Genomic DNA, 27120 nt, shown 5'->3' on the forward strand with positions numbered 1-27120 from the left:
CCCGGTTTGAACCAGTTTGCCCAAACTGATAGAGACCCATTGATTATTTATATTATATTATATTATATTATATTATATTATATTATATTATATTGTATTGTATTGTATTGTATTGTCTTGACTTATCTTATCCAATTCTATCTTATTTAATTTTTATTCATTTATTTATTCATTTATTAGATTTCTATGCCACCATTCTCACGGCGACTCAAGTTATAGTGATGTCACAAAGCCTGTTGGATCGGTGCCAGTCCATGGGTGCCGCCATATATTCTTTGAATTTTTAAATTCAAAAAAACATTTTTTAAAATTCTGAGCATTGCACAGAAGCTAAGTTTCTGGCACTGCGCATTTGTCCATATCTTGTTTTTCGCTTTAAAAAAAATTAGGGGTGGTGGTGGCACTGCGCACACAGGGTGGAAGGAAGCAAACCGACAGCGAGGTAAGTTAGAACCCACCCCTGACCCTGTCTGTACATACGAAACTTATATTTTCTGAACCACTCTCTGTATTTAAACACATCACACTAACATCTGGCAAGTTTGAAGAACTGAAAGTTTTGCTTGCTGAGGATCAGAAACTGGGCTGGCAAAGAGCTCTGTGAGATGACGCTCTTTCCCATCACGTGTGCATTTTGTGGGTCTCAAAGCAGGCACAGGACATGAAAAAACAAACGGATGGAGAAATCAATGCTTGTTGACTTGCTCTATGTTGTGCACTTATTAGAGGAACACGGCCGTACCAGGAAGAAAATGTGAATCCGACTTGGCCATTTGCTGGCAATAATGGGGCTCATTGATTTGAGGCCAAAGAAACAGAGAGGGCAAACTGATTAATATTTTTTAGACTCAGCAAAGGGGCTGCAAATCCGGCACTAAAATGTTTTACAAAAGCTAAGGAAAAGCAAGTGCATGCATGCACGCTGAAACATCACCCTTTTCTAAAAGGAAGCTCTTAATTATACACACCCATGCACAGACAAATAGTGACTGACAACATCCACGTACTATTACTATATATATTTTTTTGCAGTATTAATGTAAAGAGTTCCAGATTTAAGTATCCGACTGAGTCCACTTATGGGAAGGGGGAATAGAGAAAGACAAAAATGCCTTTCTCCTACTTGAACCCCCCCCCCCCCAGAAAGGAGATCTTTGTAAGATACCAATGCTCATAGAATTGTCGAACCTCATTCCCGCCCCCCTTTTAACCTTTCCTGCAGTTCCTGCTCTTGGTCATCCTTGAAAATCCATAGTGTAAATCATCATCAGGTCAGCAATTCCTCCCTCCCCACTTGACATACCTCCCCTCTAAAATAAGAGAAGCAGTTATTAGGTCCTTTGGTCTGTCAAATAAATGCAAACAATAAAACAACCCCCAAAAATGCATCCCTCAGCTTCTGCTCCACTTTAACAAAAGAAGGAAATTATTATGGCACTGTAATTCCTAGAGGCGTTCTTCCTATTTAGAAAGGGTTTTTTTTTAAGTTGTTAAAACTTTCACAGTCAACCTATTTAGAACCATATATATAAATGGTTCTTCTGACTCAAACCTACAATAAAACATTTCTAACATGGATCTCTCTCCCCCCCCTCTCTCTCCCTCCTCTCTCTCTCACACCTACCCAACCCTACACCTACAGAGAGTGTATTCTATAATGTTATTTTTCTGCTTTAGTGACAATTTGCCTGACTTCCGGATAACGTGGACTGGACTGGCACACGTGCAATTTTAGCAGCATGAAATAAAGAACTAGGGAAAAAGCTGAGATATTATCTAAATAAGTTATCCCATATCTTGCATCCTTCAAATGCATCAATTTACAATTCTCCACAGAAACTTCCAACTGTCTTCTTGAATTGAGGGGTACTGAGGTTGCAATTCAATATATCTGGAGGGCACCTGGTGGGAAAAGGCTAGCCTGCATCATATTTGTAATATCTTTGCACAGGATAAATAAAAAAGTCAACTGTCCATGTAGCAAAAATATCAAAAACAAGTATTTCTCTTTCCTGACCCATGAATGTTTTCTTTCCCCTTTTTTTTTCTTAAACAGCCCGGGATATACATTAGAACAGAACTATTCTCAGGGATTTTGTTTTCATAAAAGAAACGAGCCAGCTAGCTGCTAGTACACTAAACGTCTACAGACAGACCAGCATTAAGTGTTCAGAAATAATATTCTCTTGGCCTGAGTAGGAAGCTCTGGAATTTATGACTATAATTGATCCCCAAATTTCTGTTGCTGACTGAGACAGTTAAGTGAGTTTTGCCCCAATTTATGACTTTCCTCACCACAGTTAAGTGAATAACTGCAGTTGTTAAGTTAGTGTTGTGGTTAGCTCTGGCCCAGCTCCTGCCCCAAGGACTGTGGATGTGGGGGAGACATCCACATGCTGCAGGCCTGTTTTGCCCCTGGTGGAATCTGCTGATGAAGGCTCCTCTGACCAAGAAGACACGAGTGACAGGGAGGAGGAAAGTGTGGCAGACAGCTCAGAAGGAGATCAATTATCTAGCTCCTCCTTGGATTCAGAACAAGAGTTAATGATACAGCCACGCATGTGGAGAGCGATGCATAGGCAGCAACAACTGAGAGATTATTATCAAAGAAAATGAGGCCACCTGTGATTGGGTGGGGCTGTGGTAATTAGCGAAGCTGCTATAAAGAGCAGCCTGTGGGTTTGGCAATTGTGGAGGATCATCTGATTGTTGTGTTTCGTGACTGCTTTACTGACTTTGACCTTTTGTGTGCTGATTTTTCCCCCACTTTGAAACTAAACCAGAGCAAAGTGTGTTTCACTTTGTGAAAGAAGGACTGTGAATTGCCTCACATCTGCAAGCTAAGTATCACAGAACTGATAAGGGACTTGTACAGATTACCAGTTTGTTTGGAGGTGAGTGCTCTTTGCTATACCAAAAGAGGGCTTGGTTTAAATGAATTTTCATTATAAAGAACATTGTTTTGAATTTTCAAACGTGTTTGTGTGAAATTTGTACCTGTGAATTTGTGGGAGGATTCTACCAGAGAGCCTGACAGAACAGTTAGTAACAGGGTTGTCAAGGGTTTCTGGCTTCCCAGTCTCAAAAAGTCACAAAAGTTGATCCCAAGACCTTGTGAAACAATGAAAATGATCCCAAGTCACTATTTTTCAATGCTGTAGTAACTATGAATGGCCACTAAAGGAAAGATTGGTCCATTGAGGAGTACCTGTACACAATGAAGATGATAAACCTTGCAAAATTATCAGGTGGAAGAAATCTGTTTATTTATTAAACAAACTTATATAGCCATTCTTGTACAGTGTTCCCTCGATTTTCACGGGGGATGCGTTCTGAGACTGCCCGCGAAAGTCCAATTTCCATGAAGTAGAGATGCAGAAGTAAATACACTATTTTTGGCTGTGAACAGTATCACAAGCCTTCCCTTAACACTTTAAACCCCTAAAGTGCAATTTCCCATTCCCCTTATCACCATTTAGATCATTACTCACCATGTTTATTTATTAAAGTTTATTAAAAAAATATTTATTAAAGTCGGATGAAAGTTTGGCGATGACATATGATGTCATCGGGTGGGGAAAACCATGGTATAGGGAAAAAACCCGCAAAGTATTTTTTAATTAATATTTTTAAAAAACCACGGTATAGACTTTTCGTGAAGTTCGAACCCGCGAAAATCAAGGGAACCCTACGGTTGATTAATCATACTCAATACCTCTTTGGGTGGAGTGGGGAAATATTACTGCAGAACATGAATTGAGCTATAGTATCCACTCTATGGAGAAACATTCTCTGTGGAGAAGTCTGCAAGTGACTAGATAGTATGAGAGATGGTTAGGAAAAGAAGAAGCAGGGAAACTAACAAACTATTTAGATGAGAAGTGCCCATTCCTTGGCAATTTTAAGATTTGTGGACCTCAACTCCCAGAATTCCCAAGTCAGCATGACTGGCTGGGGCATTCTGGGAGTTGAAGTCCACAAATCAAAGTTGCCAAAGTTGGACACCCAGTGGTTTAGACAATCCTTTTAGATGGGGAACAAGAATTATTATTTGAGATCTCTCCAGCATAGGCAGGACAACATTCAGTAGGCTGGACTTCAGCTCCAATTTGCCTCTAAGTTAGGATAAGAACCAACCATTTTAGGAAATGAATGGAATGAAATCTTTTGATACTTTTTACCATCTGACACTGGTCTTCCACAAATGATCATTCTTCCTAGTGGTAAAAGCAACAAGTAGGAAGTGTCTCTTGCTCCTCATTCTGGTAAACAGCCCAGCCCTGTGTATCTATTAGTTCAGCCTTTCCCAAACTGGTACCCGCTCCCAAACAAGCTGGGAAATTATGAAGTTTCATAATTACTGCTGGGTTAGTTCAGCTGCTAAGAAAATAGAGCTGGTGAAATAACAGTGGAATTTTGAACTCATGACTCTGTTTCAGCATCAGGAAAGTACAAACAATAAGTAAGTGAAGATGATTTAACAGAGTAGTTAATTAAAGAAGAGCCACATCAGTGTTTTCTTATATTAAAGATCAGTCTATGCCATTTCAGATAAGTGACTGTCTAGTCTTGAAGACATCCAGTGATGGAGCGTCAGCAATTTCTGAACGCAAACTGTTCCATTGGTTATTTGTCCTCACTGTTAGGGAGTTTCTCCTAAATTCCAGGTTGCTTCTCTTTTAGTTTCCAATGAACTTAGGAGGTGTTGGAAAGTCTGGGCATGGTTTGCATGTACTATTGAAGGTGATACATTCTGCAAAAACTCTGGCACTTTAGCTACATTGTAAAAACAAGTTTTCCCTTTCAATTTTCTCTCACAAGCCATGTTTGCCCCAAGATGCTTCTGGCCATGAGCAGACCAAAACTGCAGATTTATCTAGTGACACACTGCTGTGTCTTATTAAAGGCTCCTTCTGCTTTGAAGTCATTTTCAAGAAAATATATAAATTCTTTGACTTGTCCCTCTCTGTCAGGAAACTCCAAACCCTTCATGTTTATTGTCAGGATCTGTCCCAAACTCTGCAGCCATCAGATTTTATTGTTTCCTCCCTTGTGATAGGCAGCCAAAGACATCCTTTTGTATCTACCCTCAAAAGGAAACTTAACACCTCTTTCTTATTGATGGTCCATGCTGCAAAGTTACAATGCATATACAGTATGTAGATGCAATTGTGAGTTGCTAGCATGGGAGTAGCACAAAACAAGGAGATTTAAATGCCTACCTATTCTAGAAATGTCTTGGGCCCAGGAACTAAGAGAACTAGGGTTAGTGGTGCAATTGTTTCAAGCACAAGCAGTGTGTGTGTGTGTGTGTGTGTGTGTGTGTGTGTGTGTGTAAGAGAGAAAGCACACATATTACTCTTCTTCAGCCTTATGCCCTCCAGATCTATAATTCTGTAGATACCCCAAGAATCTGCAATCTATCTGAAAGCATCATTTTGATATAGACCACTGTTTTGCGACTTTAAGAGGTATGGACTTCAACAAATGGAATTCTCCAGCCTGGCCTCTTTCGGGGGACTTCAAGTCTATACACCTTAAAGTTATCATGTTTGAAAAACTGCTGTAGACCAACAAAAATAACCCCCAGGATAGAGGGCACACAACAGGCAAAACAATAAAAATGGGTAAATTGAAAAGATTCATGTTTCTACAGTACAAGTGTTATGATTCCTCTATGTTTTACAAAACAACTTAGTCCTTGCCCCAAAGGGTTAAGATAAGTTATGATTTTATATCAATAAACTGCTATGTATCCGCGTGGGGTAAATATAACTCAAGCTGATATTTGATGCAGTCTTGGAGAACCAAGAAAAGGCATTTATTGAGAGTTAAAATTATTTTTGTCTTCATGTCATTTCCACAGTAAGAAGTCTGATGCCTGAAATTCAAGTAATGGTTCCACCTAGCATGACTATTAAATAAAAGAGTAGATTGCTCAACAGGCTTATCATTTGCTCAGCCAGCAAAATGGAACATCAATAAAGTTCAAATACAGCTCAAAGCTGGAGTTAACAGCGGGAGCAGTCATTCATACTTCCCTCCCCTACCCCATTTTCTTTCTTATGGTCATTTATTCCTAAATCAGGTTATCTGAGGTGGCATGGCTTTTTTTTTTTAAAAAAAAGAACCAGCTCCCCTCTTCAAGATTGAAGTTTTGTGGCTATCTTTACCATTCTCTCATTTTTTTTCTATATTCTAATTAGATGGTTGAGATACAAATAAGAACCTATGTTTGAAAAAGCCAGTGTTTCAGCTCAACCCTTTTTAAGTGTGTAAGAAAGCATGTTTATAAATATGCACAAAGAGAATTACTTTTAGCACAAGTCCTATTTTACATTCCAGAATCCCTTTAAAACACTGCTCACTTTGCTCCCCTCTATCATTAACTGCAACTTCCAAATAGATCTTTAAAATACCAGACTCAATGCAAATTATAATATGATTCCAGTTAATTACAAACCAGCTCTTTGGAACCAGAGCAAACAGCACCCTTATAAACAATGCATCCAGTGTATTGAGTAACAGCTGCTCAACATACATAGTAACTATCAGCAATTAGGGACATTCTCATCCATCATCAGTTTTCACCAAAATTGTCTCTAGATTATCTTGTCAGAATGGCTTGGCTTCATACTGAATGGACCACCTCAAAGCATCTGCCCTCAAACTACTCCCAGGAGAACATGAAATAGAAAATGAGGGCGTTGTAACTCAGGTCACACTAGAGATTAAATCGAGGAGAGGGAGTTAAAATGATGTAGCATTTTTTTTCACTTTGCTCATTCTTTCCACTGAGGGAAAACTGTTCCTGTGGGGTGGAATAAATATTTATCTACTGAATTGATATATTTATAGTGGAGGACTCAAACAAATTTAACCAAAGCACAACCTCTCCATTATTTAAATGCTAGCGTCCATATTTTAGGCAAAATAATTATCTCTATTAAATACACTATCATTTCAGCTATATTAATCTAAAGAAACTTAAGGACTCTGAAAGAGTTCACATGTTTTTTTTTTAAAAAAAACAACTAATACGCTAACATTTGGGGGTTCCCTCCCCCTTTATACATTTGCAAAAAACCCATCCCCTACAGCTCAGTTTGACACTTCACTCTCCAGGTTTTCTACCAAAGAGAAAGCAAAGAATTTTTTTGGTTTTATAACACAGAGACATATGCACATATGTAAGAGGTAGATCTGGTCATTTTATAGTTTGTATGCCACCTTTTTTCCCATTGGTCTAATTGTATGGAGTGTCCAATATTCTTTGCCCAGGCTATCATGTTACCTTTGAAAATTTCTTCTGGTTATTATGTTCTAACAATAGTTTATATGTAATGGTAATTGCTTTTTTTGTTTGATCCTAGTAAGATTTTGTCTAGTGGAAGATCTTTTTTCTCGATTCCGTATTTTTCTTTATCTATCCGTAATCGGGATTTTATTTGATTGTAGGGCCACCAGTCTATATTAATTCCTTCTTCTTTTAGCTGTGCTAATAGTTTGAGATTTGTCTCTTTGTCTAACACTTTGTATGTTTCATTGGGTTTCCTTCTAAAATCAAGAACCTTTATTCAGGACTTCAAGAAGTCACAGGATGAAATTATAGCTGGTGGATCCCAAATTAACTCCAGTTGTGTATTAGAATTAAGTCCCTTTAAGTTCAAAGTTCTTATTTTCCAGAGGGAAAATAAATGTGCATTTAGGCTGCAGCTGAAAACAGCAGAAGCCGGCTGAGGTCAGTGGATCAACTCAAATGAACAGCCCAGTCTGAGAAGGACCGATTCCAGGCAACCACAGAGTTATCAGCCAAGGACAGAAAACACTCTGTCGCTACCTAGTGGTCATCTGGATTTTTACAGTCCAGCTTTAGCTGAAATATGCTATTTTACAAAACAAGATCTCTAGCACTGTCAAATAAAACGCCTCCTAGTAATCAGCGCCTCTGTCTATGATCTAGCCTGTTTTCCTTGAAGAGAATGAAAAGTTAATTTTCCTGGAATTTTTCATATACCTTTAACCAGGAGCAATTCCTGCCCTTTAGCTACACAACATAAACAGACCCTGAGAAAAAAACAAGCCCTTGCCTGGTTTCGAACCTCCAGTCTTTTTAAGATGTTGTGATTTTTTTTCACAAGTCCTGACATTATTTCTCACTACTGTACTTGACCTAGGAGACCTGGTTTTAAAAATTACCAAACCCACAAGTCAATGGTCCCTGGGTTAATCTGGGTAGGAGAAGAATTTTATTCTTTTTCTTAAAAAAAAAAAAAGAAGAAGAATAGATATCTTCCCGTTGTTAACTTTACAGGGTTCGGCGAGGATGCAGTGGCTTAGAGCAGTGTTTCCCAACCTTGGCAACTTGAAGATATCTGGACTTCAACTCCCAGAATTCCCCAGCCAGCATTCGCTGGCTGGGGAATTCTGGGAATTGAAGTCCAAATATCTTCAAGTTGTCAAGGTTGAGAAACGCTGGCTTAGAGGCAAACGGGGCGCACCTTCGAGAAATAATAAGACAGCAGGAAAAAATGTCTGGAACTTAGGCCAAGTTTAGCTACACCTGAAATTGGAAGAAGTGAAACGAGGCGAGGTTTACATGTCCCCCCACTTCAAATGCCCGCAGCATCGACTCTGGTCGAAGCAAACCTCCACACACACTCTCTCCCTCCGTAGCCGAGCAGGTGACTTTACATTCAAAATAGGGAAAGTTTTGCCTCCCGTCCAGCTCACCGCCTGCCTTTCCAACCTCCACTGCGAGGTCTCTTGCGCGCAACCTGCCAAAGGAACCTCGCGGAACTTCTCCAACCAAGTCGGGGCAGGGTCGGGCTTCGGAAGCGAAGCTCTCCCGGCCCCCGCCGCTTCTCCGCTTTTGAGGGGGACCTCCCCATGCCCCTCGGCGCCGTTCCCCGCGGTCCCCTCCATGCGGGCAGCCATTTCAACGCGCCTCCTTCTCCGGATCCCACAAACCTCAAGCAGCCTGTTTTCTCTCTCTCTACCCCCCCCCCGGCTTTCCTCGCCCGGTACAAGATGCCGCGGACTGCAGCGCCAAGTCCTGCGGAGCTTTGGCCGAACGGGAAAGAGGAAAAGCCGCCCCGGACAGGGAAGATTCGAAGCACTTTCGCCCCTTTCCTTTCATCTCTCTCCCCCCCCTCTCTCCATCTTCCTGTCCCCCTCTCTCCCTTATTCCCTCCCTCTCTCTTCTCCTCTCCCAATCTCTGTCCCCCTCTCCCCTCTCTTCCTCTCTCTCCCGCCCTCCCCCTCCCCCTCTCCCTCTTTCCTCTCCCTTCCCTCCCTCTATCCTCCCTCTCCCTCCCTCTCCCCCTCTCTCCCCCTCACCCCGTCTCTCACCCTCACCCTCTCTCTCCCTTTTCTTCTCTTTCCCCTCACCCTCTCTCCCTCTCTGTCCCCCTCTCCCTCTCTTTTCCTCTCTCCCCCTCCCGCTCCCCTCTCTTTTCCTCTCTCTCTCCCCCTCTCCCTCTCTTTTGCTCTCTGCCCCCCTCTCCCTCCCCTCTCCCCCTCTCTGTCCTCCTCCCCCTCTCTTTTCCTCTCTCCCTCCCCCCTCTCCCCCTCTCCCCCTCTCTGTCCCCCTCCCCCTCTCTTCCCCCCCTCGCCCTCTCTTTTCCTCTCTCCCTCCCCCCTCTCCCCCTCTCTGTCCCCCTCCCCCTCTCTTCCCCCCCCTCGCCCTCTCTGTCCCTCTCTTTTCTTCTTTCTGTCTCCCACTCCCCCCTTCTCTTCCCCCCCTCTCTCCCTCTCTCTCCACCATCTCTGCAAAGCGGTTGTCAAAAGTCCGAGGCGCCGCTGAAAGAATCCAGACGGGGAATAGGATGGGGGTGGGAGTGGGAAGGAAAGTGGGGTGTGTGCGTGAGAGGGAATGGGGCCCGGGAAGCTCAGGAGAGAAACTTTCCTGACCGGGAAAGGAAGGCGGCGTCTTTCCTTCCCTCCTTCGAACCGAGTTGGTGGAACCGAAGCATCCGCGAGAACCGGGGCGCAAGCAAACAAGGCGGCGCGGTTATTGCGCTGTTGTTGTGGTCCCCCACCTCCGTCCCCGCGCCGGCTTCAACTTACCTGCGTGGCCAAGTCCCAGGTTGCCCAGGGCTACCAGAAGAAGCAGGGCGATGGCCCCGGGGCCCGACACTCCTCGGCTCCAGGCAGAAGGCATCGCGCCCGGCTAAGGCTGCGGTGGCGGTGGTGGCGGCGGCGAAGACGACGGCGCCTCCCTCGCTCTTCCTCTCGCCGGTCTCCGGAGACTCCAGCCTCCCCACGCGAAGCCCCCACCGCCCCTCCGCCTCCTCCTCTTCCTCCAGCAACTTTTAAGCCGGCAGGGCAGCGGGAGATGCGCTGGGGCAGCGGGTCCCTCGGCCGCCGGATCTCTCGCTTGGTGCCAAGGCTGCGGCGCTTCCCCCCTTTTTCACGCGGCCAACTTGGGACCCCCGCGGCTCCGAGAGGCTCCGGGCGCGGCTCGCATCCCTCGCAAAGGCTTCTCCCGGTCCTCGCTGGGCTCTTGTCCGCCAGCCGCTGCCTCGCCTCCGACCGCCAGCCCGCCTCCTGCCACACTGCCAAGGGGTCCCGCACGCAGAGCAGCCCAGGAGCCGGAGGAACTGGAGCCCGGGGCTCCGCTGAGGAGGACCGAGACGGGCGGAGCGAAGGAGCCGGCGGAGCCAAAGAGGGGGGCGGGAGGGAGTTCCCGACGGCCCACACACCGACACGGCCGCGCCAGGGTTGCCAGGAAAACGCGGCGCCGTAGTCCGATGCCTAAACCTTCGGAACTGGAGTCTCTCGCCACGCTGGCTTGACGATAATCGAGCAACCCGACCGCCCGTTGCTGCCGTTTGTTCCGGAATGGAATGGAATATGATATAATGAAATAAGATAGAATGGAATGGAATGGAATAGAATCTTATTGATTGACTGAATCATTCAAATTTATTAAATTTGTATCCCAAACTTTCTTCCAAGAATCTAGTGGTGAGCTAGAATAGAAGAGAATAGGAATAGAATTCTTTATTGGCCAAGTGTGATTGGACACACAAGGAATTTGTCATTGGTACACATGCCCTTTGTGTACATAAAAGAAAAGAGACATTTGTCAAGAATCATGAGGTACAACATTTAGTGATTGTCATAGGGGGTCAGGCAATCAGAAAGCAATCAATGTTAATATAAATCGTATGGATACAAGCAACAAGTAACAGTCATGCAATCATTTGTGGGAGGAGATGGGTGATCGGAATGATGAGAAGACTAAGGTAAATAGTAATGCAGCCTTAGTGAATAGTTTGACAGTGGTGAGGGAATTATTTGTTTAGCAGGTGATGGCTTTCGGGGGGGGGGGGCCTGTTCTTGTGTCTAGTTGTCTTGGTGTGCAGTGCTTTATAGCATCGTTTTGAGCATAGGAATTGAAACATATATATCCCTGATGAAAACAAAAAGAGCAAGTAAGATAATGTTATGATTTATTAAATGAGTTGAATGTCTAAAAAAACCCAAACTGTTTTTTTTTCTTTTTTGATAAAAACTGTTACTGAATCAAAAGAAAATTTACAGTTTCAGAAGAATATAGATACTGATCCTGTACACGCCTTTATTTTAATATAGAGGTTTCTTTTTTTTCTTTCCTTTTTTTTTGTTTTTTGGGGTTTTTAATTTTTTGTGTTTTTTTAATTTTTCTTATTGGATGTAATGTTTTATGTATTCTATGTACCCTGTATTATATTATATTTGTAAATAATAATAATAATAATAATAATAATAATAATAATAATAATAATAAAAACAATTAAATTGAAACAATTTATGTCCAGGATGCGAGGGGATGGTAAATGTTTTCGCAGCCCTCTTTTTGACTTGTGCAGTACCCAGGTCCTGCGCGTCATTTCCCCATGCTTGGACGCTGCCCTAATGCATTGTAGCTTTTAGGAAATTGGGCCAAATAGACGCCAAATCCAATAACTGTTTCGCCCCCACCCCCTTTCTCTTCCCAAAGCACAAATAGAATAGAGCTGGAAGAGACCTTGGGAGTCTTGTTACCTTTGGGGTTTGGACTATTCCTTAGAAGAGAGTTTGGATATTTACTTTTCAATTATATTTCAATTATACTGTGGGAGGAGGGGAGGTGTCTTTGTTTAAAGGGGAGAGGGGAAGTTGACATTTTAAAATTTCTGTCGAACAGCAGCACCTTTTCCTTGGATAAAGTCTTGAAGAATTTTTACTTAACAACTACAAACCTATCTTCGTATTATATTCTGCAACACTAAAATGGAACAGTATTAAAATTAAAGTGAAATGATATTCTTAATATTCCATTACGTTGTAAAACAATCATTTTCCCAATCCAATTGCTTTGGGACCAGGAATGACTTAGATTAACAGAGTTGGAAGGGACTTTGGAGGTCTTCTAGTCCAACTCCATCAGAAGCGGGTTGCTACGGGTACGGTTGAGGACGGCACATGAATAGCAAAGGTTGCACTGCACATGCTGCTTCTGTTCTCCTGAGTGCATGTGCATGTGCCCTGGTGTCTTTTTGATTCTGCGCATGCACAGGAAGCAAGATCTCATGAGGGGACATGCGCGCACATGGGATTTTGGCAATTGTTTGCTTCTGTGCATGTGTGGAAGCAAAAAAAATACCCCAAAATCTCCCTGCACAAGATATTTTATATTTTATATTTTATATTTTATATTTTATATTTTATATTTTATATTTTATATTTTATATTTTATATTTTATATTTTATATTTTATATTTTATATTTTATATTTTATATTTTATATTTTATATTTTATATTTTATATTTTATATTTTATATTTTATATTTTATATTTTATATTTTATATTTTATATTTTATATTTTATATTTTATATTTTATATTTTATATTTTATATTTTATATTTTATATTTTATATTTTATATTTTATATTTTATATTTTATATTTTATATTTTATATTTTATATTTTATATTTTATATTTTATATTTTATATTTTATATTTTATATTTTATATTTTATATTTTATATTTTATATTTCATATTTCATATTTTATTTTTTATTTTTTATTTTTTATTTTTTATATTTTTTTATATTTTTTTATATTTTTTTATATTTTATATTATTTTATATTATTTTATAATTTATACTATTTTATATTTTATATTATTTTGTATTTTATATTATTTTATTTGAATTCTGCCCCTCTCCAAGGATTCAAGGCGGCTTATAACATATGCACAGAAACACATGCGCAGAAGCAAAAACACACTAGGATGTGCACACACACACACACAGGAGAAGCAAAGCTGCGTATACAGCGAACCAGTAGCTATGATTACAGGAATCTGCCCCTGAACCCCACCACCCAAGCAGGAGACCCCACAACATTTCTGTCAAATGGCACTCTTCTTGAAAGCTTCCAGTGATGAAGCTCCCTCAACTTTAGAATGGAATGGAATGGAATGGAATGGAATAGAATAGAATAGAATAGAATAGAATAGAATTCTTTATTGGCCAAGTGTGATTTGGTGCATATGCTCTCAGTGTACATAAAAGAAAGATACATTTGTCAAGAATCATGAGGTACAACATTTAATGATTGTCATAGGGTACAAATAAGCAATCAGGAAACAATATTAATATAAATAATAAGGATACAAGCAAGAAGTTAGTCATGCAGTCATTAGTGGGAGGAGATGGGTGATCTTGGAATCTTAGTGGATGATAGGTGATAGGCAAACTGTTCCACTGGTTGATTGTTCTCCTTCATTCTAGATTGAACCTCTCCTTGTTCAGTTTCCATCCATTACTCCTTGTCTGGCCTTCAGGTGCCTTGGAAAATAGCTCGACTCCCTCCCCCCCCCCGCCGCCTCTCTGTGGCAGCTCCTCAAATATTGGAACACTGCTATCATGTCTTCCCTGGTCCTTCTCTTCAGTAGACTAGTTCATGCAACTGTTCATTGTATGTTTTAGCCTCCAGTCCCCTAATCATCTGGGTTGCACTTCTCTGCACTTTTTCTAGAGTCTCAACATGTGGTGACCAAAACTGGATGCAGTACTCTAGGTGTGGCTTGATCTTGACCTTATGCAGGGATGGGCAGCAGGGAGGACAGGGTGGAACGCAGTTCTACCAGTGGAAAATTATTCATTCATTCATTCATTCATTCATTCATTCATTCATTCATTTATTGGATTTGTATCCCGCCCCTCTCCGAGGACTCGGGGTGGCTCACAACATAAATGAAGCTGTGTACCCAGCTCCAGCTGACCATTCCACCCTCCCATCCTCCTCTTCCTCCTCGGAAAGCAGCAGGGAGACCAGCACCAGCAGGAGTTGCAGGGGGTCCTTTTCCTCCCTCCTCTTTTCTCAACAGCTGATTGGCACCCATTCGCCTAGCTATCCAGCCTGAGGCAGGTGGCGACCCAGGAAGGAGAGCGCAGAAAATGCGAAGCAAATTGTCACCCCAGACAGCGACACTGGTGAGGTTGTAAGTCGAGGACTTAACAGTTTGCTTGAAGGATGATGATCGTTCAAGCCACTCCCACCTGGTCACATGGCTGGCAAGCCACTCCTACCCAGTCACGTGACCATCAAGCCACACCCACAAAATAAGCCACACCCACAGTGTGGCAGTAAAAATTTGGCTGCCCATTACTGACTGTATGCCTCTATGCAATTTAGGGTTGCATAGGCTTTTTTTGGCTGCCACTGTACACAGTTGGCTCATATTTAATTGGTTGTCCACTAAGACTCCAAGATCCCTCACACAACTACTGCTATTCAACCTGGTTTCACTCAGTCTTTTGATTTTTCTTGCCTAAGTGTAAGACTTTACATTACTTTTCTCTAAATTGAATTTTATTTTTGTTAGATAGGACCATCTAGGGTGTGGCTATTCCTGCCAGCTTAGGATCATCCACGTCTTTCTAAAGCATCTGGAAAGAATGTCCAGGAGAAAGACACCTGTGATTTGGGGTTTTGGTTAAAGAGAACTTGTGGGCCATGGTAATTTCTACATTCTTTGTACTAAGTGTAGATTCTAGGTACTTGCTAGGATTCTAGAGGTTTCCTTTAATCCAGTGGTCATCAATTAGTGGTCCGTAGATCACTGGTGGTCCAGGACAAAATTTTGGTGGTCTGCAAGAAAAATATTTGCATTTTTATATTGCACTTAATACTATTTATTTTTTTAAAAAAATTGTATTAGTGGTCGGTGGGATTTAAAATTATGACTGATCTTGACCTCATGTTTGCCTATGGGTAGCTGTACCATTTTTATAGGCAGATGCCAACAAACTCAAGTTAGGACTTGCCATTTTGCTGATGTTTATCTTCAATTTATTGATTTGTTGCCAAAGCCAAATGGAGAATTAGATGGGTTTAAACAACGGCTATTGGACATATTTTATTTTTATATGCAGTGAATTAGCTTTCTCCCTGACTTCAAGGGAGCAAAACCTATCAGAAATCAGATGGAATTTCTGATTCTGGCCTCCGTAGATGAACATGATTCTTCTCCTACAATGACTTCAAGGAGATGTTTTAAGAAAACACAGATAACACTTTTCTGCTAAGATCTGCAATGGGGAAAGGATGAAATGGAAATGAGCTATGAGCTTCCTTCCTAAAATCAGAACCAGAGACACATTGGCAATTATTGTGAAGAATTACAATCTGTTCCAGAGCTGTGTGACCCTCAGCTCTGGACCAAAAATTGTCTATGCCTATAAAATTGATCACATCTATTGCTCCTTTTTAGATAGGCCTTGAGATGCTGATGATGAACAGAAGGGGGATGTTTTTTCCCCCCACATTCAGAAATCAGGCAAGCCCCTAAAGTATAAACTTTCTGTTCTGTCTGGGTCCCCCCAGACGCCAACACCAATCAAAAAGAGTAGCCAGACACACTGGTAAAAAGCAAAGGCAGTTTATATACTGGAAAGCAAACACAGGTAACAAAAACTGTTCTTACAGACAGGAACACGAATAAGCTTCACAGAGGTTTCACGAAGGCCAGGCAATAAAACAGGATTCTTGCTGGCAAAAACAACACTGGAGATAATAAAACCCACGCCTCCCCCAAGTCTTTCAGCCTTCTAGACCACAAGCCAAGATCAGAGACGCCAAGAATCGAAGCAAGGTCACAGGACTCCCAGTTGATAACTCTCCACAAGACTGTAAGGGCGGGCCTGCCTTTTCAACCCTGCTGAGGAGAACCACACCCAAACCCAGCTGTTGCCAATTCAGGGATGGAAATACCTTTCTAATTGGCCCCTTCATTGAGCTGCACGTCTCTGCCTCATGTCTATTATAGCCTGTGCGTCTTCATCCAATGAATCCAGGCTACTAGCTAGGGAGAGCCCCCCCCCCCGAGGGTCTCAGTCTGCTCTCCCTCCTCCTCTTCCTGACGTTCCTCTCCCCCGTCTGCCTGGTCCTCCCCCTCCTGGTCACTGTCCTCCTCTGGGCATGGATCCGGCAGAGCTCCAGCCGGTCCCTGAGGAGCCTCAGGCTGAATCACAACACTTTCAAGGTGGCAACATTAGTGGTATTGCTGCTGTCTGAGTTTTAATCTCAAAGAGTTGGAAAAGTGCTCTCATTTGAGAGCACAGGAGAGTTTTTTCACTTCTTTAAACTAGCATGCAGCTGTTAAAGATACTGAGATTGTCAGCTGGAAAGCTGAAAGCCTGGGGTTCAAAATCCCAGGACTGTGCAATGGGGTGAGTTCACGTTATTTGTCCCAGCTCCTGCCTACCTAGCCATTCAAAAGCATTTAAATGTGAGTAGATAAATAGGTACCACTTCAAGGGGCGGGGGCGGTAACAATGTTCTGTGCGCCTTGGCATATAAGTCGTGCAAGCGACAGAAGTGTCTTCAGAGAATGCTGGCTCCCTCAGCTTGTGAGCCGCTCTGAGACTCCAGAGAGGGGCGGCATACAAATCGAATCGAATTGAATATAATATAATAGAATAGAATAGAATAGAATTTTATTGGCCAAGTGTGATTGAACACACAAGGAATTTGTCTTGGTGCATATGCTCTCAGCGTACATAAAATAAAATATACATTTGTCAAGAATCATGTTGTACAACACTTAATGATTGTCATAGGGGTCAAATAAGCAATGAAGAAGCAATATTAATAAAAATCTTAGGATATAAGCAACAAGTTACAGTCATACAGTCAACATGGGAGGAAATGGGTGATAGGAATGATGAGAAAAACTAGTAGAATAGAAGTGCAGATTTAGTAGAAAGTCTGACAGTGTTGATGGAATTATTTGTTTAGTAGAGTGATGGCGTTCGGAAAAAACTGTTCTTGTGTCTAATCTTGTATCAAATCAAATCAAATCAAATCAAAAAGAAACAGAGATGAGCACTGTTCCGTAGAATTGGACAGAGGAAACCTTTACACTTATCTTCTTATATTTATCTTCCCATATAGATAATCCAGAAAATACGACTTCTGCAATTGAGTAGTAAATGTCTGGAACACTTTACCTGATCCTGTTGTTAGTTTCTCTAACCCCCATTATCTTTTACCTTAAGCTGTCTACTGTGGATCTGACATGTTTTTAAATAGGACTCTAAGGGGGGTGGGGTGCAGAAGGGTACCAGCGTGCCTACCATCCCTGTCCTATTCTACCCATTTATATGTAATCTTTTTATTTATTTATTTATTTTTTATTTATTCATTCATTCATTCATTCATTCATTCAATTTTTATGCTGCCCTTCTCCTTAGACTCAGGGTGGCTTACAACATGTTAGCAATAGCACTTTTTAACAGAGCCAGCATATTGCCCCCACAATCCGGGTCCTCATTTTACCCACCTCGGAAGGATGGAAGGCTGAGTCAACCTTGAGCCGGTGATGAGATTTGAACCGCTGACCTTCAGATCTACAGTCAGCTTCAATGGCCTGCAGTATAGCACTCTACCTGCTGCGCCACCCCGGCTTTTTATGTGTTTATAGCTGTGTTTTGCTTCTTTATATCCATTTATTTGTACCATTTATTTAAATGTATCATGTTCCTTATCTTTCAGTTTATATTGCTCTGCTAAGGTTTCCACTAAGACAGTGTTTCCCAACCTTGGCAACTTGAACATATTTGGACTTCTACTCCCAGAATTCCCCAGCCAGAAAATGCCGGCTGGGGAATTCTGGGAGTTGAAGTCCAGATATTTTCAAATTGCCAAGTTTGGGAAACACTGCACTAAGATAGCAATAGCAATAGCACTTAGACTTATATACCGCTTCATAGTACTTTTACAGCTCATTTTGCAGCTCACTTTAATAATAATAATGCCCCGAGTCTTTGGAGAAGGGCAGCATACAAATCAAATTAATGTTAATGTTAATGTTAATGTTAATGTTAATGTTAATGTTAATGTTAATGTTAATGTTAATATTATTAATAATAATAATAATAATAATAATAATAATAATAATAATAATAAATTTATTGTCATTGTCAAAACAACGAATTGTCATTGGCAACGAAAGTCGTGTGATACCCAGAGACCAGTCCCACCATACATAAATTCAGAATAGGTAAATTTAAAAATAGAATAAAAAATAGAATAAAAAATAGAATAAAATGTCCCACCCACTACAAATTCCCCACCCTGAACCACTCAACCATCTACATGACAAACCGAGTAATATTGTCCAACAGTTCACTGATGGTGACCCTTTAGTTTGTTGTTAAGTGCGGGTATAGCTCTGGGATAAAAACTGTTCAGGAAACGTTTACAGAATCAGCATCTTGCCCCCAACAATGTGTCTCCTCATTTTACCCACCTCGGAAGGCTGGAAGGCTGAGTTAACCTTGAGCCGGTGGGAGAAATGTCTCCAATGGTTATCTAGAACACGAAGTAACCCAAAAGATGTCTAAATTCAATCCTACTAACTCAACCTTAATCTCAACTTTTAAATACTTTACTACTCTCATTTCCTACTTCTCACCGCCCAATAAGAACAACAAGTCACTAAATTCAAGGTCTGCTATTGAAGCAGACAATTTCTTTCCCTACCCCACCTCCTCTTTAGACTTGTTAAGTTATATATGGTAAAGATGATAAATACGGTCAATGGAATATAAACTAAGATTGAAATATGAATAGAAAGATTGTAACAATATATATACTAAGGAATACAACTGACCTCTGTAAATCTTTGTAAATTCACCTTAAACTTATTATATTTGTACTCTTCCCTCCCCTCCCCCCCCTTTTTCGATTTTGTACTCCCTTCTCCCCCTTCCCCTTTTATAAAACTAATAAATTATATATATATATATATATATATATATATATATATATATATATATATATATATATATATATATATATATATATAAAGAGATCTGACCTTCTGAACTACAGTTAGCAGTTAGCTGAAGTAGCCTGCATTGCTGCACTCTAACCACTGCACCACCCCAGCTCTATAAGGAATAAGAACTATTAAGTCTACCCTCTTGAGCTTCTAGGGACAAGGAGTGAAGGCAGGGTATCTGAAGCCTGCCAGTGCTGCAAGGGATGCATTGGTGCCCTGCTGGGGGTTCACAGGAGCTCGGGAGAATATCTAGCTAAGATTCTGTGCAGTTTGGAGAACCCCCAAATCCCACTCCTGGCTGGCCCTGTTCACCCCACTCCGCCCTGCCCAGGAGTCCCTACATGGTCCATTTTGGATGCAGATAAGGGCAGGGTTTATTTTTTATTTATTATTAGAGTTGAAAGGGACCTTACAGGTCATCAAGTTCAACCCCCTGCCTGAGCAGGAAATCCTACAGCACCCCAGCCAAATGGCAGTCCAATCTCCTCTTGAAATTGTCCAAAGTTGGGGAGTTCACAACCTCTGCTGGCAGGCCGTTCCACTGGTTGATCGCTCTCACTGTCAGAAAATTCTTTCTTATCTCTAGGTTGAATCTTTCCTTGGTCAGTTTCTAACCGTTGTTCCTCGTCCGGCCCCCTGGTGCCCTGGAAAACAGTGTGTCCCCCCTCCTCTCCGTGGCAACCCCTTAAGTACCTGTATACAGCTATCATGTCCCCCCTAGCCCTTCTTTTTACTAGACTATCCATGCCCAGTTTCAGCAACCTTTCCTCGTATGACCTGGTCTCTAGCCCCCTTATCATTTTAGTTGCTCTTTTCTGCATCCTCTCTAGAGTCTCTATATCTTTTTTGAAGTGTGGTGACCAGAACTGGATGCAATACTCCAGGTGCAGTCTGACCAGGGCATTATAGAGTGGTATTATTACCTCTCTGGTCTTGGAGTGCATCCCCCTGTTCATGCAGCTTAGGATTGTGCAGGCAGAGGCTTGAGCAGGGCAACAAACGGGCCTACTGGAAATTCAAGATGGCTGGAAATGGACCCATTTCTGGCTTCCAGAGGGCCTCTGCAGCTAGGGGAGGCCATTTTCGCCCTCACGGAGGCTCAACAAATGCCTCCAGAACCCAGGGAGGGCAAAAACGCTCACATCCCTGGCATGGCGCAGGAGATCGAGCAGGCCACACCCACCATGGCCACACCCATCCAGCAACAGGGCAGAGAAACCCTTGCTAAAATTTCTGAAGCCCACCCCTGAAGGGGATGTTGAAAGAGCGGAAAGGCCCAACATTTGTGAGGCAACGGCCTTGACTGAAACATACTGGGCTTGGCGGTAGCAGCCTCTGTCCTCGGAGATATTTTTTCTGCTTCTCTTCTCAGAGAGGAGGACAGACTGTCTCCTGTAACCTGTAGATTAGCTTCCGAAATGTTATCAGACAGGGAACATTATCCCAGCGCCGAAACAACCCAACACTAAAGGGAGATTCAGTTGCCAACCTAATTTGGCTTTGGAACTGTGGGTGGAGGGAACAGTCAGTCAGCTTCTGCCTTGGGCAGAATTCAGTGGTGGAGAAAGCCTTTGTAAAAGCTCTCCTTTTCCCCACTGTCCTTTGAAGAAGCGTTTTTCCGAGTCTTTTGGCTTCAACTGATGCAAACTGTTATTGTTCTGTCCTTCTGCTTTGATCACAGAGATGTGTCAGGCACTTCAATAGAAAAATAGGCTGGTCCTTAAAATATGCACATGAAATAAAAAATAGGTGCTGCTTAGTTGAAATATGTACACTTTGGTTGCAATTTGACACCCAGTAATCAGTAAATAAGCCCTTCTGAAAATGGGTCTTCATTCTGAGATCAATCATTTCAGAAGAGAGTCACAAGGGACTTTAGAGGTCTTCTAGTCTGACCCCAAGCAGGAGAACCATATACCATTTCAGGTAAGTGAGTGTCCAGTATCTTCTTAAAAGCCACTAGGGATGAAACACCCACAACTTCTGAAGGCAAGCTGTTTCACTGCGGAGTGGCTGTGGGTACTGCTTCCCAAGGACACGACCATCTGTCCATCCATTACCCGGGGGTGAATTGTTGACCCCCCTCAGAGAAGGTTAGCAACTTGGGCATCCTCCTCGATCCACCGCTGACTTTAGAACACCATCTTTTGGCTGTGGCGAGGGGGTTGTTTGCCCAGGTCTGCCTGGTGCACCAGTTGCGGCCCTATTTGGACAGGGACTCTTTGCTCACAGTCACTCATGCCCTTATCACCTCAAGGTTCGACTAATGCAATGCTCTCTACATGGGGCTACCTCTGAAGAGCATTCGGAAACTGCAAATTGTGCAGAATGAAGCTGTGCGAGCAGTCATGGGTTTAGCCAGACATGTACATATCTCTCCAACACTCCACGGGCTGCATTGGCTGCCAATTGGTTTCCGGATGCAATTCAAAGTGTTGCTTATGACCAGTGAAGGGCTACCAAAATCTTGACTACCACACTGTGGGCGTGGCTTATGCAGGACACCCTGCATTTTCTTTCAACATCTTTCAGTGCAAATTGAGTGCTCTGGGGTGGAGCTCCATTTTCGCTACCCCACTGCGTTCCCCCCCATCCGGGCAGTAGCCCACCCCTGCTTATGACCTATAAAGCCCTACATGGCATCAGGCCAGAATAACTACGGGACCGCCTTGTGCCGCATGAATCCCAGTGACCAGTTAGGTCTCATAGAGTTGGCCTTCTCCAGGTCCCGTCAACTAGACAATGTCGTTTGCTGGGGCCTAGGGGAAGAGCCTTCTCTGTGGGGGCCCAGCCCTCTGGAATCAACTCCCCCCGGAGATTCGTACTGCCCCCTCCCTCCTTGCCTTCTGCAAGAGTCTTTAGACTCACTTGTGTCACCAGGCTTGGGGCCATTAGATTCTTGCCCCCTGTCCGAAGAATGAGCTGAAAGAAACTGATTGAATGGGAAATGACTGGTTTTTGTAGGGTTTTTAGTTTTAAATTTTGTATTTAATTAATTGGACCTGAAATGTTATATATTGTTTTATTATATGTTGTGAGCCACCCCAAGTCCTCGGAGAAGGGCGGCATAAAAGTCCAATGAATGAATGAATGAACAAATAAACAAAGGGCCCTCACTGTTAGGAAGTTTCTCCTTAATTCCAGGTTGCTTCTTTCCCTGATTAGTTTCCATCTATCATTTCTTGTCTTGCCTTCTGGTGTTTTGGAAAATAAGTTGAGATACCCACCCCCCTCTTTTTTTTCTGTGGCGGAATACTTCTTAAATATATTTATTTATTGGGTTTTTTGTTTTTTTAAATATTTTATTTTTTTTGTTTTTGTTTTTTAAATATTTGCATGTTAATACTTACATCATATATTTACATTTGTCTCAATATTTTCTACAATTATACATTTGTGCATATGATATACTATTCCATCCCTTTTTTGTATCCATGTGTTCCACTTTGTCCAGATTGAATAATAATCAGAGTCTTTTTTTATCATTTAACTCTATAGCTAATCTTTCCATTTCTGTGCCTTCGTATATTTGTTTGATTACTTCCTTATCTTCCGGTATCTGTGAGTTCTTCTATTTTTGCGCGTATGCAATTCTTGCAGCCAGTACAATGTGTAGTATTAAGTATCTTACACTTTTAACATATGATCCTCTAATAATACCTAATTTTTTAAAAATTCTGGTGTGAATTCAATTTCTGTATCTGTTATTTGTTGTAACCAATTTCTTAATTTCCTCCAGTATTTTTTCGCTTCGGGACATAGCCACCATAGGTGGAAGAAGGTACCCTATCTATCATGTTACCTGTAGTTCTTCTTTTCTCTCGACTGGCCATACACAATTTCTGCAACCTTTCTTCATTGTGTTTTTGTCTCCAGGCCCTATTTGGACTGGGAGTCACTGTTCACAGTCACTCATGCCCTCATCACCTCGAGGCTCGACTACTGTAACACTCTCTACATGGGGCTACCTTTGAAAACTGTTCGGAAACTTCAGATCGTGCAGAATGCAGCTGCGAGAGCAATCATGGGCTTTCCCAAAAATGCCCATGTAACACCAACACTCCGCAATCTGCATTGGTTGCCGATCAGTTTCCGGTCACAATTCAAAGTGTTGGTCATCACCTATAAAGTCCTTCATGGCACCGGACCAGGATATCTACGAGACCGCCTTCTGCCGCATGAATCCCAGTGACTGGTTAGGTCCCACAGAGTGGGCCTTCTCAGGGTCCCGTCAACAAAACAATGTTGTTTGGCGGGGCCCAGGGAAGAGCCTTCTCTGTGGCGGCCCCGGCCCTCTGGAACCAACTCCCCCTGGAGATTAGAATTGCCCCCACCCTCCTCGCCTTTTGTAAGCTCCTTAAAACCCACCTCTGCCATCAGGCATGGGGGAACTGAGATATTCTTTCCCCCTAGGCCTTTACAATTTATGCATGGTATGTTTGTTTGTATGGATGTTTGGTTTTACAATAAGGGTTTTTTAGTTGCTTTAGTATTGGATTTACATGCTGTTTTTTATTACTGTTGTTAGCCCCGAGTCTACGGAAAGGGGCGGCATACAAATAAATAAATAAACAAACAAACAAACAAATAAATAAATAAATAAATAAACGAATAAACGAATAAACGAATAAACGAATAAACGAATAAACGAATAAACGAATAAACGAATAAACGAATAAACGAATAAACGAATAAACGAATAAACAAATAAACAAATAAACAAATAAACAAACAAACAAACAAACAAACAAACAAACAAACAAATAAATAAATAAATCATCTTAGTTTCTCTTCGTGGCACCTTTTCCAAAATCTTAACATCTTTTTTTTTTTTGGTAATGTGACCAGTAGTGGGTTTCTCTTACCTTTGCTACCCCTTCAGGAGCGGTAGTGCGTGGGCGCACAACTCTTCTTTGTATGTGTTTTATTGCCTAAATTTACCTGTACCTTCTTTGCTAATGTTGATGTTTATACCAATACAGTACCTGCTATCATGTACATGTTTGACAAACAAAATAAATAAAAATAAATAAAATAAAATGTGCAGAGGTTTTTTTTTATGACGTCCAGTGGATGGGCGGAGCCTCCCCCTCCCCCACTGCTACTAGTTCTCTTGAATCGGTGCAAACTGGTAGTAACCCACCACTAGTGGTGACCAAAACTGGATGCAATATTCCAGGCTGGGTCTTACAAAGGCTTTATAAAGCATTAGTAATACGTCACATGATTTTGATTCCATGCCTCTGTATATACAACTAATGATTATATCAGCTTTTTTGGCTGCTGCTGAACTGCCCCCAAAATCTCATAATATTCAGCTTTTCACAGGATCCCTCTGTGAGGGAGACAGGCAGTTCCTAAATGTGCTAAATACATTAAAAATAAATTTTCTTATTTATATTCGGATTGCATTGCACCTGCAGTCTATTCGGGCTTACCGCAAGTTCTCCATTTCTCTGAATGAGTGCGATCCGGCTATGAGACCTAAGCAACCACAAATACAGTGATACCTCTACTTATGAACTTAATTCGTTCCGTGACCAGGTTCTTAAGTAGAAAAGTTTGTAAGAAGAAATAATTTTTCCCACAGGAAGCAATGTAAAAGCAAATAATGTATGCGATTGAAGAAACCACAGGGAGGCTGGAGGCCCTGTTTCTTCCCAGGAGATTCCTAGAGAGGCCCCATGGAGGCTTCTCCCCACTTTCCCGGCCCAGGACATTCCTAGAGAGGCCCCATAGAGGCTTCTCCCTGTCTTTTCTGGTTTCTTCTCAGGCCCCACAGAGGCTTCCAGTTACAGTTTCAGAGGCTTGGATTTGTAAGTGAAAAATGGTTCTTGAGAAGAGGCAAAAAAATCTTGAACACCCGGTTCTTATCTAGAAAAGTTCATAAGTAGAGGCGCTCTTAGGTAGAAGTACCACTGCACTTTTCTGGCTCTTCTGTTTAGCTAAGTAGTAAATTGGGTGGGCAATGAAGTGATTTGTCTCTTAGACTGGGAATTATCGCTCTCCATGTAGAGCAACTTTTAGCTGTTTTTCCAGCACATGCAACAGAAGAAGAAAATCCAGTTGAAGAGTTGATTCCATTGTCACCACACCCATAATAGTTTGGGTCCTTGAGAGTTACTGTTTGTGGGATAATATTGCAATGGAGAACTAAATCAGTCTAGGAATACAGTTGGGAGCCCAAGTAAGCTTATTGTTATGGAAGACTATCATCTTAAACAAGGGTGAAAACATCCTCTGGCCTGGATGGGCTATTCCTTCCTAAAATAGAACATAGCGTTAGAAGAGACCTCAGAGGTCTTGTAGTCCAACCCTCTGCTCAAGGTAGGAGAGCTTAAAACCATCCCAGTGAAATGGTTATCCAATCTGTTTTTGACAGTGACAGGGCATCCAAAATTCCGAGGAGGCAAGCTGTTCAATTGATGAATTGTTCTCACTGTGAGAAAATTTATCCTTACATCTGAGTTGGATCTCTCTTTGATGAGGTTTCAACCGTTACGTACTTCTTGTCTGGCCCCCAGATGCTTGGAGAACAGATTGACCTCTTTCTCTGCTCCTGGTCTACATTTCTTCTTCTTCTTCTTCTTCTTCTTCTTCTTCTTCTTCTTCTTCTTCTTCTTCTTCTTCTTCTTCTTCTTCTTCTTCTTCTTCTTCTTCTTCTTCTTCTTCTTCTTCTTCTTCTTGTATACTGCATTCCAAAACTGTTATTAAGGGGAAAAACATTGCTTAAGCTCAGGGGTGAAATACTACTGGTTCGGCCTGATTCAGGCGTCCAGGTAGTGGTGTATGTCCCCAAACATACAGTTGCATGCCAGAGCCACAGAGCTGTGCAGAATTAGGTGTGCTACCACTCGCCATAATGTATGTCTGATATGTAAGAGAAAGACAGGCTTGTAATATTATTGTATTGAGAGATATCGACTTATTTGAATGTGAATGACCGGACTGTTTAACGTAACTATGCTATTTCTAAAGTAAACACTATTTTATACACTTCAGTGTATCTGTCTTGTATGAATGAATAATTACTCATATCTCCTGGAAATCTGCTGGAATCCCACGTTTTCCTCTGTGCGTGTCCTTGATAACTCAAGGGTTCTGCACACTCCTTAACAACTCTCAGTGGTAGAAAGATTGACTGTATCACCTGTTGGGAAGATTGCTAAGGACATTTTCCAGTGGTGAAATCCTTTTTTTAAACTACCGGTTCTGTGGGCATGGCTTGGTGGGCATGGTATGGCTTGGTGGGCATGCCTTGGTACACATGGCAGGATAAGGATACTGCAAAATCTCTCCCACCCCACTCGGGAGCCAGCCAGAGGTTGTATTTGCCGGTTCTCCGAACCACTCAACATTATCGCTACCAGTTCTCCAAACTATTCAAAATTTCTGCTACCAGTTTTCCAGAACTTGTGAAAACCTGCTGACATTCTCCCATGGTTCTAGTAAGCGAAGCCAAGATATTACTCGATTTGTTGTGATGAATGGATTAGCTATTGTTGTAATTGTGCAAAGGAGCTAAGCAGATGTTTAGCAAATTCTTCTCATCCATCGCCAGCAGAGGCCTGTTTCACAGGGGACAAATTTATGACATCAAATGTGTGTACAGATAGAATTGTCGGCTATCAATAAAAAAATTAACTGCCTTGGAAATGGCCCTGGGTTGGGCTGAGAGGCAAATAAGGAGCTGTGATGTTCCTTCAATATACCAGGGTGATTCGACACAAAAATATGTAATGCTTCCCTGGTGCAGAGCTGAAGGGATTGGATACTGTAGCCTAGAGGATAATT

The 27120-nt window shown here is 41.9% G+C and overlaps 1 protein-coding gene across 2 annotated transcripts in view; it reads right to left on the minus strand.

The window, feature by feature from the left end:
* Positions 1 to 10618, minus strand: part of UNC5B (unc-5 netrin receptor B) — a 291780-nt gene extending 281162 nt beyond the window's left edge. The window contains exon 1 of one of the 2 annotated variants that reach the window (XM_070752210.1): positions 10069 to 10618. In XM_070752210.1, coding sequence (XP_070608311.1) covers positions 10069 to 10162 — 94 coding nt within the window. In that variant the 5' untranslated portion in view covers positions 10163 to 10618. The remainder of the gene's footprint in view (positions 1 to 10068) is intronic. The other variant, XM_070752211.1, reaches the window with a different exon arrangement.
* Between the last annotated feature and the right edge of the window lie 16502 nt (positions 10619 to 27120).

Source organism: Erythrolamprus reginae, chromosome 5 (assembly GCF_031021105.1).
Source record: "Erythrolamprus reginae isolate rEryReg1 chromosome 5, rEryReg1.hap1, whole genome shotgun sequence".
Classification (NCBI taxonomy): Eukaryota; Metazoa; Chordata; class Lepidosauria; order Squamata; family Dipsadidae; genus Erythrolamprus; species Erythrolamprus reginae.